Here is a 20890-nt window from a genome sequence, read left to right on the forward strand (position 1 = left end):
GAAAAAAAAAAAAACACCCGAGAGGAGAAAAATGAAGCTCGAGTGCGAAATTCTGTTCATATTCTATTCTGAGCGCACACGATTCAAATTTTTGCTCGCGAGCTTCACATTTGCGATCTCAAGAAGTGAATTTACACACGCAAAATGTTAAAACACGCTGTTTAATTTTTTCCACCTGGTCTTTTGCGCCCCCGACTTTTGACATTGATGTGAGGACATACTATATGTTTAAGACCAAAACCATTTTGTCTTTTTGAGTTTTAGAGGCAAAAGGAATGTAGCATTCTCTGCTGTAGTGCTGTTAGCCAATCAGATATGGTATGTTTGCATGTATAAATAGTCATAAACAAGAACCACTTATTAAATGAAATAAAGGAGGCTTATACAGAAACACCAGAGCACTTTTTTTTTTTTTACCAAAAAAGTGTGGGGGTGCTTTTCAGGGGCTGGACTACCTCCTAAAACTAAATGCATAAAGGAATACTTTCAAAAGGCACTGTAAACGAAATGAGTTATCATCACTATTCCCACTGAATATCAATTCAGAACACAACAAAACATTCCCCAAAGAATTTCAGAACATTTTTTTGTTTATTTTTTACAAATAACTTATCTGTTACAAAGACAGTTTTCCCCACTAACATTAAAAACCACTTTAGATATCCAAATCAGTTTTATTCTCTTTCCCCATCCCAAGTTTTAAATTCATTAATAGAACTGGCAGCTCTGACTCAGAGCTACAATCAGGTGTGAGAGTTTTTTTGGGTTCCTCAAACACAAGTTCTTCAGAGAGATTTCCCTTTAATGCTGCAGTTCTCAAACCCAGCTCAAGCCACAACTCGGATTAAAAATCAAGCATGTATCATCCTTGTCAGTATCGTCATCATCAGATCACCAATTCACTGTGTCTGAAACGTAAGGCAGGATTCTGAGGCAGGAAGGGCACCCAGTCATGTTCTGTTTTATTGGGCAAAAACGTTATCAGCTAATGAGAACACAGCTAAATGCTCATAGCCTTTTTTCCCCATTTGATTCAGACACAGAGATCTGTGTTTTAGACAATGGGCATTTTCCAGGTCCATTACACAGATAGTACCACATTAAACTGCTGTATTACAGCATTATTATTGATAGACTTTCTTTTTAATCCAAGACTGGGAATAAACTGGGTTGAAGAGACCCTATGAGAGAGACAATTTAGGCTGTGCATTATGATCATATTAATCTCATCACTGCATACACTTTCCATTCAGTAACACTTTAATAAGGCCGAAAAGTGAGGCAGCACGTGAAACTGAAAATCACAGTTCTTCACATCTTCTCGACTTGTTTTTTTTTTTTTTCACTTTATATCTTTCTCCAAAATTAAGGTAAAATTTATAAGCTAATAAACATTTAAAACATCATGAAGGCCTCGTGGAACTTGTGTAATCAAATCTACGAAAAAAAGGCACTGTCCATTTCAGTCGCAGAGTATCTGACTGAAGGCACATGGTGACTGATTTGGCTTCACCCAGGAACACAATTCCTGAACATCTGATCCGTGAAGCGTCCCTCCCCGAGAACTCAACAGCTTTTGAGAGGGAACACAGGCACGGAGACTTCACAAGTCTTTGTTTATAACTCATAACAAACACATTCTGTTCTCCTTGCTTGGCACAAAGGTGTAGACAAAAAAATCCCAGAAAATGAAACCTACATTCCAGTTGTCAGCCAAGATGGCAGCTTATTGTCCATTGCAGGGCTGTGCTCCGTTTGATGAGGACACCCTGTGGAGACTTTTGGCCTGTTGGAGGTTACGGGCCCGTCGTCCGTAAACTCCATCTTTTTGACCTTTGCTGCATCTGCAGGCCGTACGCTGGTAAAGAAGAAACTCAGAGGGAAACCGTACTCATTTTTCTAAGAGAAAAAAAAACTAACACAGAAATAAATGAAGTCTATGAAGCTATAATTACAGGAAATACACATGACAGCTGAAGAGAGAGACAGTGAGAGGAGAGAGAAAGAAAACAGCACTTAAAAGCTCATTCTAAAACTATGTACAGTTAAAAAGCTTGAGTGAGAAGGGGGCTTCTTTGTAAACTGTACATCTAAGGCATGCAGCTGAAGTCCATTTTTGGTTCATTTTCCGCAAAAATGATGCAAAAAAAAGAACGAAGGCAAAGGAAAAACTCCAATTTGGCAGAAATTCCACAGATTCTTCCCTCCGTCCTGTGGAAAAAGTCCAGAAAGTAGTCTGTCGGGTATTCCCTTCAGGTTAGAGGATGAGGCGGCTGTTTAAGGCAGTTCCCATCCGTAAGGCACACTGGCACTTGCATGTGTGTGTGTCTGTGTTGTGTGTGTGCAAAGAAACATTTGGATAATACTGTTTTTGGGCAGCACTGAGATTCATTTTGGAGCCAGCAGGGGGAAACCTCCACAGTGAAAAACAAAGTGAAACACACACTCTTGCAAGCCAACACACCCAAACACACACTACACACACACAGTCAACTGTTCAATCATACAGACGCAGTAGAGAGCTCAGCTAAGCTTGACAGACTGAAACGGAGAAAAACCTGTAAACATCATCCAGTCTTCAGTGGGCAGAAGGACACACAACCAAAGATAGATATATATATAGATAGATAGAGCGATAGAGAGAGAAAGGAAACACTGCAAAAACAAGCATGCACACACACGAACACACTCCACAATTATGTCCTTTTTTGAAATGAAGTGTAATCGAGCTGGCAAATGCTGTGTGTGTTCAGGTGAGCATGTGTGTGCATGTATTCGGGGCTCAGAAGTGTCGTGGGAATTCACACTGTTCACAGCGGTTAAGAGCAGGATGGTTGAGGAAGGTGCAGGCAGTACAACCCCACTGAACACCATCATCATCCTCGACCTCCGACACGGGCTTTATAATCTTGTTGTTCGGCTCTGTGAGTGAGAGAAAGTGAGAGAGAGAGAGAGATAGAGAGAAAGAAAGAAACAAACTGTAAGCACATTTATTTTATAAGGCTGACTCTCGTACAAACATGTCTATGTTGTAAGTTTGGTTCTGAGGGGTGGAGCTAAGCCATCAATCACATCTAATCTTTAATTACACAAAACAATGCAGCCCAGTGTTTTCTCTGCCAGCCTTTTCACAAAAGAGGAACTGCAAATCAAACTTCTGCATGAACAGTAACATCAGCTTGAAGCACTCTAATTTATAACCACTTCTGAATAAATGTCATTAACACTACACATCCCAACAGGCCACACTCATACATGTATCATAGCATTATAAAAAAACATGTCAACCTCCCCCTGACACCCACGTTCTGCATTCTGTAAACATCTGTAAATATCAGACCAAATAATAAAATATATAAAAAAATAAATCTGTGTGCATAGATCAATTTTATTGATTTTAGTAAGTGTTGAAAAATAAGCTCATAGTAACTAAAAGTTCATAGTTAATAATTAGATAACAGCTAGATGAAGGTGGAGGGGAGGAAGCAGAGGGCCTTCAAATCTCTGACCTTGTGATAAAACAGCAACAATTAATTCCATGCTATACAAATTTCACAATTTATTATATTTATTACAAATTATGGTGCAATCTAGAGTCCTTTCTAAACATAAAGCTCTTCATATAGAGACGTACGTATTTTATATATTAAAAAATGTGAGTGAGAGAGTGAGAAAGAAAGAGAGAGAGTGAGAGAAAGAGAGAGAGGGGGGGGAGAGAGAGATAAAGCACTAAGGTAATGAAGAGAACAATGAGATGGACATGGCAAGCTACCCACCCACAGGTGCAGGAAGACAGGGTGGTACAGGAGGGAGAGAAGGGTCTCTCTTTAGCTTGGAGCTGACATTTATTTTACGTCCTCTCCTGTCTAGGGAGCCCCAATGATCCGGGCCTGACCCAACCACAGAAGGATGAACAGAGAAGATGATGGAGAACAGGCAGAGATGAAGATATGGAAAAAAAAAGAAGAAAAGAAACAAAGAAAGTACAGAAGAAGATTCAGAACTATACAAATAAAATGAAAAAAAAAAAAAAAAGACATAAGGAGAATGTGTGTGCACATGACCATAAAAGACAAAGGAGAAGGGATGAGAAGAAATATGGAGATGTGTGCACATATGTGACTGTAATCACCTGGTGCTGGGGTACCTTTGGGTTTTGGAGGGACAGGACCCAGGAAACCGAGGTTGTCATAGAAATTATGGATTGCGTTAGGATTGAAGTGTGGTCCTAAAACACAACAGACAATCTCAGATTAGACACACACACTTTCACACAGACTACAACTGAATGATTATATGGATGAGATGCAGTCTAGTCTCAATCTAGTCTGTCAGGCCTAAATTACACTAAATTATTTTTAATGTCTCCCTCCGAAAAAGAACTATCAGCATTTAAAATCATGATTATGAATCATAATCACAATCATGATTAATCAACACAATTGTTGTTGTGATATTGTTTTGTTTGTTTATTTAAGAAAAGACGCTTATTTTAATGAAAACAGTTGATATGGCATTTAGTAGTTGTTTATTTTGTGCTAAAATACCATTGTTTTAGTAATAATTAAAAATTTATTTAAAAAAACATTAAGTGACTGATCGGGAAATGTTATCGGCAGAAAATGAAAATCAAACGACTCCCTAAATCTTAGTAGTTAACTGAACTGCAAAGGCCGATTCTGCAGTACCCGGTTAAATAAGACAAACTGTGCACTTTTTACTCAGAAAAACAGACAGACACTTTACTACTTAGTAAACAAATTTCTTCCCGTCATACGTGACAGACATTAAATGAACACCTGCACCACGTCTCCCCCACACATGCCTGAAAGTTAATACATCAAAAGCGCGAGTCAGCACGCATGCACGCGCATAACTGCAGATGACTGTACAGGATGTAAAAATGCAGACTAGCCCTGAATCAGAGTCATGGGAAGACACATAGACAGTACTGTCAGCTGTGCTTTCTGACTCACTGATAGGACTCTGCCCAAAGAGTCCCCTTCTGTCTTCTACGGTTGTGTATGTGTACACAGGTATTACTACAGTACATACACGATGAGAAAGTTGTTGTTCTGTTTCGCAGTGCAGCTAGTTCTGCCTAAGCTTTTGCAGAGCAGTTGTGTGTGCACATGGTGTGAAAGAGGTGCCAGAGGTATAATAAATCCCTTACTCCAGAGCAGTAGCAGGATGTCATTCAGGAAACAACTGGCAGTTAACACTACAATAGCTGCACATTTGTCGTGTGCGTGCACAGGGGCAGGCAAAAAAAGGGGAAGCAAAGGTTGCTTGTACTGCTGTGCTCTGTCACTCGACCTTTCCCACCCGCTGCAAGATTTATCTGTGAGAAGTTGCTCTGCCAACAACCAAACCAGGCATGTTCACAGTTGGACAAGGAGAAAAAAATTCAATAATAAGAGAAACACCATATACACAACAGGGCCGGGAAAACGAAATTTTTTACTGAAAATTATTTGTTTATTACTTATAATTATTTGTTTAATTTAAATAATAAGTCAGAAGATAAATAGAAGGAATGTCCACTAGTTAAAAAATTCCAAAAATGGACATAAGCAATTTAACAGGACAATTTTTTACCCTCTCTTTATCAGTCATAATTAAATGGCTGTGACTGTGTCTATAAAAGAGTGCTCAAAATCTAAAATACTTCAGAAAACTGAGGGATGATCGGGTAGTGGGCAAAAAAATGTAAATTATTAAGTTATTTTGACTGATGATTGCTGATTTTGCAGCTTAGTTTGTTTTACATATTGTTTGGGCAAGATAAGTAAATTCTACGTTTGAACATTTAACAATATTTACCTATTACGACATAAGCATTCGACTGCACTCTGCCACAGCAGCATTAGCTAGGTCAAGCACTGCTGTTAAAAGGGCCTTAAAGGCATCTTAAAAGTGTTGGATGGGGCTTTGCCACTCCAGAATAGACCATGCCGGGTGCTGATTTATACCCATCAATCTGACACCTGGCACTGGCCGTGGTGACCTTAGGCTTATGAGTGGCTACTCTGGAGTTCTAAAAGAAATGCAAAGTGTGTACAGTTGTTCAGTAAAGCTCAACCCAGCTCAACCCACCAGTGGCAATGTTAATAGTGAGTTATACGCTGCCCTTACAAAAAATATTTGTTAACTCTCTATGGCATGAAATAAATATTTACATTTTTGGAAGACTGTGAGTCATAAACTTAAATTTGACTTTGGTAATAAGTTGATAATTGCAATCAGGTAGTTTACACTTTTCATACACATAAATACAAAAATAAACCAATGCAGTTCATCATCTGAAACACCTTAATGAACCTGAACACCAAGACTGATTAAACAACAAGCAAGGGACAGAGAGAGACAACAGAATGTCTTCCTGAGTGATGAAAGTGCACAAGACTCACCGCGTGCTTGGAGGAGGTCGATCTCTTTAGTTAAACAGTCGATGTCGATCTGCAGTAATCTGTTTTTACACCTCAGCTGCTGCATCTCGTCAAGCTGCACACACAGACATGTACATTAAGAATGACTGAAACATTTACAGTCTTTATTATGGCTATGCTTTATACAGGCAGGAGTAGAAGGTAGCATAAAATTACAGGGTAACTGTGACAACAGTTCCTAAGTGTGAACACTGAATGAAATATTTTTTCTGAGTGTGTCAGAAGAGCGTATGGCTTGAGAGTACATAATTTATAAAAAAAAAAAATATATATACAAATAAAAATAAATAGATCAACTACTGTCAGTTGCACATATAACGATACTGAGTACTAACCAAAACCCACCCAATACATCTTAAAGAGATTTTACCTTTTTTCAAACTTTAAAAATAACCTGTTCTAATTGACCTTCTTTAGATTCTTAAAATGCACTGCCTAGTAATTTACTGAACATTAAAATCTTTTAAATCAACATCCTCAGACCAGTGTGCAGGTGTGTTTGTGTGACTTACAGATGGAATCTGCGAGACCGAGTTTGACCTCTGCAGTCGTCTTCTTGTGAGATCATTCTCCATCTCGTTCACTTCCTCTTTAAGCTTTTCCAAGTTCTTCTTTTTCAGCTTTAGCTCATGACACAAACGCTCCATACGTGCCTTCTGATGCACCAGTAATGCTAAAACACAAATAAACACAGGTATTTATATACATTTGATAAGTCTGCAAGTCAAATATTCCAGACCAGTGATTTAACTCAAAACAATTTAGAAAACACTACACTGGACAAAATACAAGTGTTTCAAAAGGTGCTTTGAGCAAAGCTACAGAAGACCACTTTGGTTGCTTATTTGGATGTATGTGCGATAAACATTTAAAAAGTCTAAAGAATCATAAAATTATCAGGAAGCACTTTAACAATATAAAGTATGGATGCATAAATACTGATATGAGAGACAGAGAGAGAGAGCGAGAGAGAGGGACTGACACCAGCAGTAAACAGTAATTCATGAAGTATTGTGTGAGAACCTGTGGAGCGCTGAACAGACTTACACCTTGCATCTTCCCTCCATGCCATCGCTAAAACCGGCACCAGTTTGATGATATTAACAGAACCCAAGCTAAGCTCCCCAGGACCCACTAAGTCCGGAGAGGTGACATTAGTCCTCCTTAAAGTCAAAGACTTCATACATCCAACGCAAAATCCACAATAGGTATAAAAAGAAAACAAACAAGGTACAGTATGCTACCAAAAGTGGTTATTCTATAGCATCACTTGCTTCTTTAAGAACATTTCATAGCACTGATGCTCTTACCTACAACGAAATCTTGTAGGACTACAATGAACCTTATAAAGAAAATATACTAGTCAACATCTAATGTTAGTGCAAGTACAGCATGTCTGAGACATAAGCTCAAAAGACTGCTATTTCAGACCCTAAATTCTTTCCTCCAATGTTTACCACTACCCTTTCCTTTGCACTCTATCACACAGATGCACACAAACACAAAGTCTCTTTCTGTCTTCCTGTCGACCACTCTTCACTCAACATCTCGGGAATCCATATCTCTACCATTTCTTTGATTTACAAAGCCACTGGTCTGCGCTTGGACTGGCAGGGTGGGGTCATCTTTCCAGACACAGAGTAAACATCCAGATTCAGAGTAGTCTGAACTTGGCCGTGGATTAAATTGCCCTGGCAGACCAAAGCACAAGTCCAGGAATATTTCCACCCACATATTTAAATACAGAGCAAAAACACACTATGTGCTTCTATAGTTCAGATATGCAGGTGGACATTTCTCAGTTTTACCAGAAGAGGGCTCATAAAGACCACAGTATTTTTGCATATGAGTATATAAGCATAGCATACAGTAATACTGCTATGGGAAGCACAAAAAAATAGAATGTCAGAAAAAATATACTCATAACAAAAAAATATATGGAATAATAATAATATCAACCAAAATCACGAAATCACCATGAACATGGTATAGTATCTGTGTTCTTAAAGCAAGTTCTTGAGAAGGCAGAAGTATGTGGATAAGCAGTGTCCGGTTGGAAAAGCGCACCAGAGATTCAGTTTAGAAAAGGCAGGACCAATGTAGCTCTGCAACGATTAGTCAATATAATAGACAATGTTAATTATTTAAATTTGTTTGTCTACAAATTTTAGTGTTGACTTATCATTAATTTGTAACAGTACCGGTACTCGCACAGTTTACACTCAACTCAGTCTGTGTTTCCAAAAGTGCCCAGACACAACAAATTACATATTTACTCACTAAATATCAGAACTTTCCACGTTTAAACAGCATCCAGACATATAAATGCCTTTAAAATCTGATTTCCAATTTCCAATTTCATTTTTTCTAGTTCACTCCACCTCCTCCAGGACACGTGTTAGTAGGACTTGTCATTTCATGAGTCAGACAGAAAACACTGAAAACAGTCCTCACGACACACACCCTGTCCTGTGTGTCCTGAGGGGAAAATACCAGACAGAGGATAAAGGGAGTGATAAGAGACCCCCCTGTCCATTAAACACAAACACACACAGGCTAACATGCCAATTAAACAAATGCAGGAACACAATCCCAGCACATACGGACACACACATACATGCGTCAGCAGAATGTGAGACCCCTAGTAAATGAGTCACACGTCATCAAGACAAAACTCCATATAAGGTAAACACTACTCTCCTGCTACACATCTTACACTCAAACCCACCTCAAACAGAGTCACCTTGGCCTTTATTCCTTTCCTAATGAGAGTACTCAGCCATGCGCATACACACAAAGTTAGAAAAGATAACAAAGCTTTGATTTTGAGAGGGTTTTAAGGAGAATGAGTGTATGTGGTTTATCCGAATGGAGCCACACAGTGTCAACAGTGCGGAAATTCACAATCGAAAATCAGGCCACGCACCGTCGTCCAAACGTTTAAACTGCTCTCTTGGCAGGAACAAGTGGAAAAAATATATATATTTTACAACCACTGTGTAAAACCATACACTATTCCTTTTAATGTAACACAGGCTGGTGCGTGAGCAGGCCCACAGGCAGCAGCAAAAGTATTAAGCAAACGTTTCTTACGCAACATAATTCTCAATTTCAGTCACTGCAGAGAACAGTAATAGGAAATGCATGTGAATGTGTCCACAAAAGCCTGTTAATCAATGTGTGAAGGCAACAAATTCCAGTCTAATTAAACTAACAAACACATTCCTACTGCATTTTCTAAATCTCAGTGCCAAGCCTTCTGTCATTCAGGAATCAACCTGCCACAAAAAACAAACTCAAAACATCTCCTGACAGGTTGTGTCAGACTGTGCAGACTTTGTTATGTGAATGCAAAACACGCAACACATGCGGATGTATTGGGAAACAGCCACTGTGTGACTGTGACCCAGAAAGTCAGCAGAGAGCAGAACAATAATGTGCCTCAGGAAAACAACCTGTTGAGAAATGCTGTCAGCACACAGCCTGTATATTTACTGGCCAGTGTGTATAAAAAAATTTATGTATTGTAACTTCGAAATGCTATTATATAGTATTATACATGATAGTATTATATAAGGTAATGATTCTCTGAAATGGGTAACAATTTTGTACAGTCTTTACATCCCTCTGTTCTGATTAAATAAAAAGTAAACTGTTACTGAGCAAAAGTTCCTTTTATTCAGATTTAATGAATGATGTTTTTTCATACTATTACAATACTATTAAAATTCAAATTAAAAAGTGAACCTTACAATCCGGTACTTCTTATGTATAAATTTTACCAGTCAGGTTGTAAGGAGCAGTAAAGCCACTCCACTGAAGTACAGCTTTATACAGAAGTTTCAGTGAAGTTTCTCCAGCACCGGGGCTGCAGTAGTATTAGCATTAGCGCCTAAGTGCTAGCTCTTTTGCTGTTCAGAGGTATTAATGGCCTGTAGCCTGCTGCTTACCCAGCCTAGAACTGCTGGAAGACACCCCAGATTTTTTTTTTTTTTTTTTTTTTTTTACTGGTGTTGCATAATGTGCTATATCAATACGGTAATCCAGCTTTGAAAATTTTCAACATTAAAACTTGAACCTTAGTGTAGAAGCTTTCGTCTGAACAACATTTATCCAACAATTAAAACTCACAATAGGAAACTACACACACCAAGACAAACAAACACAAACATGGTTCTTATAACAAGAAGAACCACTGTGGCTGTGGAAGTTTAGTTTTCTACAGTTATATGTAACATTTCAGGCACTCTTGGACAAATGGCATGTTTTCCTGATTATCATTTATTAAGTGTAAGCAAGTACACATCCCCTGCAGAGAACACACCTCTGCACATTTTAATGCACAATTACTGTTTATTTGCTAATAGTCACACTTGGGAAAATTAACAGTGAAAGTTATGGCAGGTTGCATACAATTTATACTGAAAACTGAGCCTGTTCTTGCAGCCAAGAGCAGAGTCAATAACTGGTGATAGATGGAAGGGGGAGGAAAACATTCTCTAAATATTAGTGGTCAATAAAGTGTTTAAAGTTGACAAAAAGTCAGTATTTATTCAGAAGCATAAGTTCCCTACACTTCATTTATTGTTGTTGTTGTTATTATTATTAAATTACAGATTATGGAGAAATTAGAATAAAAAAATACTGATATGAGCAAGAACTCTAACTAAAGAAGTTCCATTTTAATTCAAAGCTGATTTTAGGTTGACTTTTGTTTTCTGTGGAGTAAATGTTAAATTTATTTATTAAATTGATTTACATTTAATTCATTTAATATAAACCTATAATTTGTAATCTGAATGTTTATTACGCATGTGTGTATCGTTATGTATCGCTATGTATATTTAGCAAATTTCCACTCAAATAGCCTCAACAGAAAGACTAAAGGCATCAGCAGAGTTTAAAAAGTTAGACAGTACCTCTCCCGGAGCTTTTAATACACTACTCTCACATTCATGATTCACGAACACCTATTATCGCCCTCACCTTGTGTGTAAGCAGCATCGTCGGAGCCCATGCTGGGTCTGCGGGCCTCCGTGGCCCGCTCTCGGTGTTGTGAGAGAGGATCAGACAGGTGCAGGGGTTCTGGTTCAGCGTAGTGGTGATCAGCTGGCAGACTCAGCATGTTGGTGGGCTCAAAAGTGGGCGATACCACGCCAGGAGACACGGCAGGTGGCTTGTTGGGCGAGACTGTGATTTTGAAGGTGTACTTGGTGTTAGGTTGTGTCACCACCACTCGCGGCGATGTGGCCGTCCCTGCCACTCCCATCGAGGCGCGGGACTTTGGTGGGTGGTGATGGATGTAGGCTGGGCCCATGCTGACTTGACCACCTAGGCTGCGTCCACCCGAAGCACCTGGAAGCGTGGGGTTGGCTGATATGTAGACAGTGGGCGGGTTCCGTGCACCACCCTCGTCTGAAGATGCGTTGGCTGAGATGTAGAATTTGGGCTGCGAGCGAGGGGTGGGAGGAAGGGCTGCACACTCGTCTGACGGCGTTGTTGCGTTGGCGGGAGGAGAGGCAGAGATGTACACGGTGGGCTGACTTCGGCTAAGTCCTGGTCCTCCAATAGAGAGTGGGGCAGAAACACCAGCAGAGGCAGCCAGCGAGGAGGAGGAGGGCGATGGGCAGGAAGAAGATGTCGAACTGCAGGAGGGTCGTGAGCTAGACCCGGTGCACATCAGTGTGGCAGTGGAAGCGGCGGCTGAAGCTCCGCCTACTCTCTGCGGAGACTCGAGCTTAATCTCGATCTGGTTCTTTCTCGGCCCTGTCGAGATGTTCTGGATGTTGAACTGGCTGAAGGACGACGACAGCGGGCCGGCTGCTGACGACGAGGAAGACGACGAGGAAGAAGATGAGGAGCAGGCCTGGGAGGATGCGGCCTGCAGGATGGAAGGGGGCTGGGGGGTGGTGGGTGAGCTGATAGGCATGTAAACGTGCGAGGTCTGGTGCTGGGTGCCCGCCCAGTTCTGCGTGCCGGCAGGGTGTGTGATCTGGTAGATCTGCTGTGCGGGCTGTGAGGTGGGGCTGTACTGGCCCCGGCCCTGGGGCTGCCGGGTGCCTCCCGATTGGCTCACGTACGGGCGTATGTAGATTGAATTTGGGCTGTTTAGACCAGCTTGCGGTCCTCCATGGATGTGGAGGGATGTGGGGGTGTTGCGACCCGTGTTGGGCGCGAGAGTCACCGTGATTGGATTAAAGCGTAGAGCTGGGGGTGGCCCATGACCTTTGCCCCCTAGATACAGGCCAAGATTTTGTGGTGGCTGCGGCTTTTGCGGCGGTTCCATCACACAGAAGGCATTGATGGCAGGTGTGTGAGGAGGGGCGGCCTGCGGCTCAGCCTGGTAGAAGTCGGAAGGCGGTGGGGGGGCATTGATGGGCCCGTCGCTCAGGCTGTGGGAGAGAGTCCTGCTGCCATTCATCCTCACTCCCTTTTGCTGCACTGCACCATGGGTGTTCTGGGAGACGCCCAGGTTGAGCTGGGTCATGTGATTGCGCAAGTCGCTCACACTCGGGTTGCCCTCGCTGTACAGAAAGCCAGGACTCACTTGGGTCAGGTACTCGCAACAGGCAACCAAGTTGTTTTTATTCTGAAAGAGAAAGAGAGAGAGAGAGAGAAAAAGAAAGAAAGAGAGAAAGAAATATTACAGAATAAGCAAACTTAAGCATTAAGAATTACAGTAAGCATAAAGTTCAGCATCACTTCACAAATGTTTGAGATTAATATGCATGTAACTGTCATTTATATGCAATAGTGAAAAAGTCAAATTAAAATCTAAAACAAAATATATTAATTAATAAAAAAAAATAATTGCAGCACACCAATAATATGTGTAAATGCATTTGCTGTGATTTGTGGAAATGCTCACAGACCCACAAATAAATTAAGATGACATTTTTCTAATTTAAATTTTCAATACAGCTTGTAGAAGCTCCTTCACAATCATTAACATATTCCTTATTATAATAATATTTTTGTTTGCTCTTACTGCCAATTTTGCTGCCAATTAACATCCCAGGTTTTTAGTTCATGTGTTAAAACAGCATGAGGCCTCACTTACTTGTAGAATGCACTGGGAGACCACGCCCTCTGGCACTTCCGGAAACTTCTGGCGCAGTTGCTGCAGAACCTGAATGTCAATCTGCTGGTTTCCCTGTGCCATTCGTGGACTGCCAGGATGGAACAGACTGGATTGCAGCACACACTTAAATGCTTTCTGTTCCTTTCACAGCATTTTCTGTTGAAAGAAAAAACAAGGGAACAGAAAAAAATGCTTAGTCAGGGTAAATGAGTACAAATCTCTTAGACATAAATGCTATTTGGACATTTCATTGCTCATATTATGAAAACGCATTGTTACTGCAACATATTATGAACTACAGCACACCACACCTCTGAAAGATGCTTTTTTTGGCAGAGAAAGTATCAGAAAAAAGACTTGCAAAAAAAACTCCAGTGGTTCTCAAAGACTACAGGGTACACACTAACGCACATAAATGAACATTCACTGTCTGAAATTACTACAGTCAACTCGAATTTGTGGGATTGACCAAGTGACCTCTAAATCCTTAAGGGGCCTGCACCATGCAGTTGGTTCATCTAAGGAGGAGGATGTCTTTCACTGCTGCCCACACTTTCCTTCAAAGCCATGCTATTTCAACACTTCCTGCAACTCTGCAAACATGCCTTGCCCAGCCCGTGCGGCAGAAGAGGCCCTTTCCTCTCCACAGAGATCTGCCTAGAATACAGTTTACACATTAACCCCTTAGAAGCAGAACTTGATAGAGCTTCTGACTTTCCTTTCTCAAATCTGCAATGTCAGGATAAATCAGACTGCACACTTTTTAGAAAGACATCCATCTTCATGCGGAGCCCTATGATTTCTGGAATTCAAAATTCAAGATTTTTATTGTCACATCACAGAGTACAGGTGTACATGCAAGTGAAAAACTTGGGTACAGATTCCCACCAATGTGCAGAGAACAATATTTACAAGAAGAACAATAAAATAAAATATATTATAAAATGCTGAGAACAGAACAAAAGAATGCAGTTCTATACAATTCTCTACTATGTTTATTGGAGTAAATTTTGACCTTTAATAAAACATATTACAATAATCACAGTGCTATTAAGGTGCAATGAAATTTTGCTGTTGTCTGTGTAACTGTAGGCAAAGCATACAGTATCAAATTAGCCTGGAAGTTTATTGCAGCATACAAGTCTGTGCTAAATTAGTAATTGGCCAACAAGCATTCACCCCAAAAACTCTGATCAGTTCACCTTTAGTGCTTTAAAATGATGAGAGAAAAAGTAGATAGTCTTTAATGCAAGTTGAATGTAAACTATTGTTACTCATTATATCTTAAATGAAAGTGAGTCATGCATTATTAAATTAGTTTATTTGTTTGATTTGAAAAAGTAATTTATTTCATAGCAATTGTTTTCATTTTATCTACTTTTTTCATTTTATCTAAGAGTTAATTACAATAATGGAAAATAAGACATAGAAGTAAAAAATCTATACATTTTAAACTAAAACAAATAGACCCATAATCAATATTAAAATTTGCTTGAACAAGCACAAACCATACTAGCAAACAGTTTGACTGTCAACCTCTATATAAATTGTAGGTCTACTATATCACAAACAGACTGTCCTCTGATGTAGTGGCTGGCCGGCTTCCTTCAGTTGACCACGCCACTCGCCAGGCCTGCTCCCGCTACTACAGGAGCTAGTGGCATGCTGTTTCACGTCAAAGAAATTGGTCCCCAGACGACAGTCAGTCAACGCACCAGCAGCCACAGCTGAAGGCAGCCAGAACAATCAGCAAGAGATCTTAGATAACACAACAGCAAGAGAGAGCTTCCAGCAAGAGCTTCCTTATCTGAACCACAAGCATGTGTACTATGTGTACTGTCATAACCAACTGACCGTAAATAACGCTCGTAAAAACACCGGGCCAAGAGGGAGGATCAGCGGGTGGCAAGAAAAACCTGAACGAGGCAACATGATAGAAGGAAGAATAGAGATGAAAATGTTTTTACCTCAACTGAAAGAACTGTTACAAGTGTGAAAAGACTCAATTGCCAATGTTTCTTTTAAACATTTCCCAAAAAAGATAACCTAGCCCCAAGAAGTCAAGGACCTAAAGGCCCACATGTTCATCAACTAAGGAATGAATATTTGTGGCTGGTTGAAAAGACAAGCAGGTGCTCCATTAAAATGTAAAGCGTCTATCAGAAGTGGGACTTTAAATTAGATTTTTGGTATACAAATTACAAAAAGGAAGCTTCAAAGACAGCTTCTGCAAAACAATGTAATAGCTCTGAAATCATTGTCTCTCAGAGAAAGTGTTTTTTTTTTTTAATGAAAATTTATATTGCTTTATGGTGTAAAAGTATAAAACAGGTTATAAATAGAGTTGTGCAATGTGATATTGTATTGTGATCATGAGACATATCATACCAACAATATGTTTTAACTGAAGATTTTAGATGTGCTTAAAAGGACACTGAACCAATAATACACTTCAGTACAGAGAGCAAAAATAAGTCCTGTTTAAATGGATGATAATATACAGCATAAATGTAATAAAAACCATTGTGCTATGCATGAGAGAGAATCATAAAAATGCGCTATAGGTGGTGGCTTTTATCCTGCTCATATTTATCTGGAAGTACACAATATCAATCAACGTTGTGTTATTTTATCTGATGATTTGCAAACAAGCAATTAGTTTAAACTGTGCTTGGGCCCCGGGATGATTGCTACTTACGTGTTAAAGAAACTTCGCACTTGGAGCTGGATGTCTTGGTTGCTAATAAAGGTAATTTGCACAATTCACCTTTTTTGCATTCACCTTTAAGGAGCTACTGAAAAACTAAAACTTTAAATCCAAAATTTAAAGCAACACCAGTGCTCACATAATGAGGATAAGGTTTTTTTTTCTGAATGCTGAAAGTTGATAGTTTAAAATGGCATTATTATTCCATTAATTGAACAACAGAACTAGAAAAAATTATCTGCAGAAATCTACAGTTTATGGCACCAGGTCCCAGTGAGAGGGTTGAGCTGCTGGTGCAGTGGCATGAAGGTGGAACAGGATCTGCAGGATCAGATGTCTCTACACAGCCAGCACATCTAGTTTAGATCGATGGAAACCTGGAGCTCCATTTAGCAGACAACTACCCCCACCGCGCACGCACACATGCACAAATAAGCCTCTTGCTGAACACCCAGTCTGACTCAAGGGAAGAGGTGACAACCCGATTAGCTCTGCTAGTATGTGTTTCTGTCTTCTCATGTAATTCAATAATAGACATATATTGGGTGACACAGTTCCAACTACGATACGCAATTTATATTTAAATTATATGTACTAAGGACAACTTAGCATAACTACACAACTGTTAAATGAGAAACCTAAAGCAGAACCTAAAGCTGTGTTCAAATGTTATGTGGCAAAACTAATACAATACACACAATACCCCTGTCTGCCTATGATGCCAGGTGACCACTGTTGGTTCAGTACGTTTAGTCTGGTACTTCTGATATTAATGGTCTGGGACTTACTTTAAGAGTAGTTTGTTGCAGGTGTAAAAGCTCCCATCGCTGTGTTTTTGGTTGTGTAAATGGTTGTTTGTGTCAGTTCAAGATATACAGCTCTGGAAAAAATAAGAGACCACTTCAGTTTCTGAATCAGTTAATCTGATTAGACTATTTATAGGTATAAGTTTGAATAAAACGAACATTGTTGTTTTATTCTATAAACTAAGAAAAACATTTCTCCCAAATTCCAAATAAAAATATTGTCATTTAGAGCATTTATTTGCAGAAAATGAGAAATGGCTGAAATAACAAAAAAAGATGCAGAGCTTTCAGAACTCAAATAATGCAAAAAAACAAGTTCATATTCATAAAGTAAAGAGTTCAGAAATCAATATTTAGTGGAGTAACCCTGTTTCTTTAATCGCACTTTTCATGCATCTTGGCATGTACACTGCTTTTGGATAACTTTATGCCACTCCAGGTGCAAAAATTTACCTTGGTTTAATGGCTTGTGGAGGTTTTTAATTTGGTAAAATCAAATAAACTTTTAAATGGTATTTTATTTTTTCCCAGAGCTGTACATACAATTAACTTCCGGTCTAACATGTAGCTTACTCCCTGACAGCTGCCTGTGGAACCTGATATTTACCTGACAGTGCAGGGCTAGGACAATTGATCAACAATCAAAAAACAGAACCTGTAATGCAAGCATAAAAGCACAAAAACAAATAGTTCCCTATCCATATAGACACAAAAATCTTATTTTATTTTGATCAAACACAGTTTACTTTATTGACTGGTCAGTTTCTTGCACCATATAAGCCCACAGGGAATACTGAAAAGAAGAGAGCTTGAGAGAGCTTGTGAAAGGTGTCATCTGGACGCCCCCATTCCCTAAAGAGGATGAAAAGCTACAAACTGGGATCTCTCTGCGTGGAAAAGGCATACTGCGGTCAAACTATGCAAAAGCGCGATATTGACGCCAAGCACAGCAAAGTCTGCTTCTGGGAAACTCCCAAGAAGAGCACATCTGTCATACCTGAGAGTTCAGTTCTTTAAAATGCAGGCAGTGAACACTGCAGTCATATACATGCATGCATTAAGAGCATTAACTATCTGAAATTGAATAACTTTTTAACTGATTATTTACACTATCAACATATCAAAATCACTAAACTGACAATCTTATATATATATATATATATATATATATATATGTATATATATATATATATATATATATATATATATATATATACACACATGCATATGCCTAAAAATGATTTTTTTTTTTATTTAATTCGATCAAAACACAGCAGATATGCACAGGCCATTTTATACTAATACTTCTGAGTGGTGTTGGGGATCCTCTTGCTTAAGGCCTCAGTGTACTCATTTTAAAGACAATGTTTTCTTCGGTAAACAAAAGAGGAAAAGGCTAAAAATGCAATCAGAACATCATATTGTTCAATAATCACTGACAACTGATTATTTTTTTGCAGCATTAGATGGACAAGCATGTCAGCATCTAGACTTTGCTTATTTAATGAGTAATGAGTTTCACACAAATCATTAGCAATAAAAACACAGATTTCACATGAATGTGTTTTGCATGCGTGTTGCAATCTCAAAGGGAGCGGCTCACACGGTCCCAGAATGCCCTGGAAGGGACCTCACAGCTATCCCAGAAGTATTTTGTAAAGGGCCACCCTGCTATCCCAGAATACCATGCAAGTGCCTGTTGCCCCTGCCTGCTTCCAATCAGCAGCCAGCTGCAGCTTGCGGCACTAAGGAATTTCTGATTTCCTGCCTCTACACACATACATACACACACACACACACACACACACACACACACACACACACACACACACACACACAAACACACACACACACACACACACACATACATACACACATACATACACACACACATACATACACACACACACACACACAAACACACAGGTGGCAGGCAAAGTAGCTTTCTCATCCAAAGGCATCAGTTTAACCACACAGGACAGATACATTTGTAAGTTTCATTAAGAAAACATTCTGAGAATATCTAAGAGAACATCTGAACCTGAACGGCCTGAGCTGTGTGTGTGTGTGTGTGTGTGTGTGCTAGAGCATGTCAGTATTAACATTCTTGGATTCCTTTCCAAGCACAATTAAAACTTACTGTTCCACTGCAAGCCGAAACAAACGGCAGTACCTATACAATGTTTTGAGTAGCACAGACCTCATATCCCTGGGCTTAACTCAACAGATTGGGAACAATACACTCAGAAAACAGAGACAGTGAAGAAGGTTTAGCAGTAAGTTAGCGAGTCAGTGCATTAGCTTTACTGCAGCGTGTTTACAATCTGCTTATTGAAAACCTGATCTCCCGACTGGCGTCTCTAATTTCAGCAGGCAGTGCAGGATTGCGCCTGATTGTGCTGACTGACTGAAAATGATTTTGTACGAACGAGAATGTGTGGCCTGAAGTCGGCTCATCAGGTTTTCTGACTGGTTGGAATCTCTGGCAGTGGCACCCGCGACAGAGACCCAAGAAAAATAACACTATGCACTCAGAGAGAGAGACAGAGGACACTATATCAGACTTTACTGGTGTTTTGAAAGCAAAGTTCCATTCAAATGTACTGAACATGCACTTGTGGTTTCACTGTTGAGAGGTAAATATGTTTACAGCCAAAAAAAAATGCTAAGCTAAGCTAGTTGACGAAAACTAAAGAAAGAAATAACAGATTTTCAACCTTTACAGGGCCAATATCCCACATTTCTTTTGCATTTTATATTTTCCTTGAGGTGCATTACATTCAAAAAACGATCAGAAATTATTTTCCAACAATGTAGATGCAAAAACAAATCTCTAACTGGCAGTAAACTGAACATGATGACCGACTCACACAGTCACACTGATAAAGGCTCTCGAGCGTTCTCACAATTATATTCTAATTTTATAGCATCAAAACTACCCTATTATATTAAAATAAAAAAGTCTAATCTAAATATAATTTGCCAGGCCTGAACCACCCTACAAAATTATGACTGTCAACTATCAGCATTTAAAAACATTATTCATTGTCTTAATTAAGTAGTAATACGAGAGGGAATTCTGCAGACGTAGGTCAGCACAGCAGTGCCAATATTACAAATTATAGCACGAACCTCAAGTGTATTATTGTAATCATACCACAGTTCCATTATCGCTGTTTATTGAAAGATTTTGAATTAAAGAGAATGGGAAAATACGATTGGTTTGGTTATAAAAGCTCAGTGAGTTAAAATAGTTCCCTTGCTGCTCTGTTTGTAGCTGCACTGTTGGGTTTGTAAGCGCTGCATTGTTGCTAGGTTACCTGTATGTGGCTTCGGTTACAGTGCATTACCGGCTAACTGTGGTTTAATTTTGATTAATCACAGAACTGTTGTGACATGTTTAGTTAGTTATTATATTTAAGAAAAGATGCATATTTACATGGAATATGGCCGAGTATTGCAGTTGCAACGTTTCTCATTTTGGTCAGCATAGTGACTCAGGACAGCATTCCTGCCCACACATTCCTGCCTTCACGATTTAAACTGCAGAGCGACGCAGAGCTGATGCGCTCTGCTGCATAGGGAACTGTCGTTGGATACATGTACGGTGTAGGTACATTATAAACAGGCCTTAAGTGACAGGTCGACAGGTGGTGCTGTGGTGATTTCATCGTTAATTACTCTGTTTTGCTTTAATGTGGAGCACCCTCAGCTTTAAGAATGCTGCAATATAAACTTAATTTTATTATAATTATTATTAGTAGTATTATTTGTAGTAGTAGTAGTAGTATTAAAACGGCAAAGTTAACTATGGTCCTGGGCAAAAAGACTAATTTGTCTACCTGTC

General features: G+C 39.5%; 1 protein-coding gene across 4 annotated transcripts in view; it reads right to left on the reverse strand.

Annotated features, from left to right (window-relative positions):
* Nucleotides 1-572: 572 nt before the first annotated feature.
* The window catches only part of tab2 (TGF-beta activated kinase 1 (MAP3K7) binding protein 2), a 58452-nt gene continuing 38134 nt past the window's right edge, over nt 573-20890 (reverse strand). The window contains exons 2-8 of one of the 4 annotated variants that reach the window (XM_007254895.4): nt 13510-13686; nt 11436-13038; nt 6962-7122; nt 6411-6504; nt 4148-4228; nt 3777-3890; nt 573-2922 (exon numbers count right to left, since the gene is read on the reverse strand). In XM_007254895.4, the coding sequence (XP_007254957.2) occupies nt 2783-2922; nt 3777-3890; nt 4148-4228; nt 6411-6504; nt 6962-7122; nt 11436-13038; nt 13510-13611 (2295 nt within the window). In that variant the 5' untranslated portion in view covers nt 13612-13686 and the 3' untranslated portion in view covers nt 573-2782. Of the gene's footprint in view, nt 2923-3776; nt 3891-4132; nt 4229-6410; nt 6505-6961; nt 7123-11435; nt 13039-13509; nt 13687-20890 lie in introns of all 4 variants that reach the window. The other 3 variants (XM_007254893.4, XM_007254897.4, XM_007254896.4) reach the window with 3 other exon arrangements.

This window comes from Astyanax mexicanus, chromosome 1 (assembly GCF_023375975.1).
Source record: "Astyanax mexicanus isolate ESR-SI-001 chromosome 1, AstMex3_surface, whole genome shotgun sequence".
NCBI lineage: Eukaryota > Metazoa > Chordata > Actinopteri > Characiformes > Acestrorhamphidae > Astyanax > Astyanax mexicanus.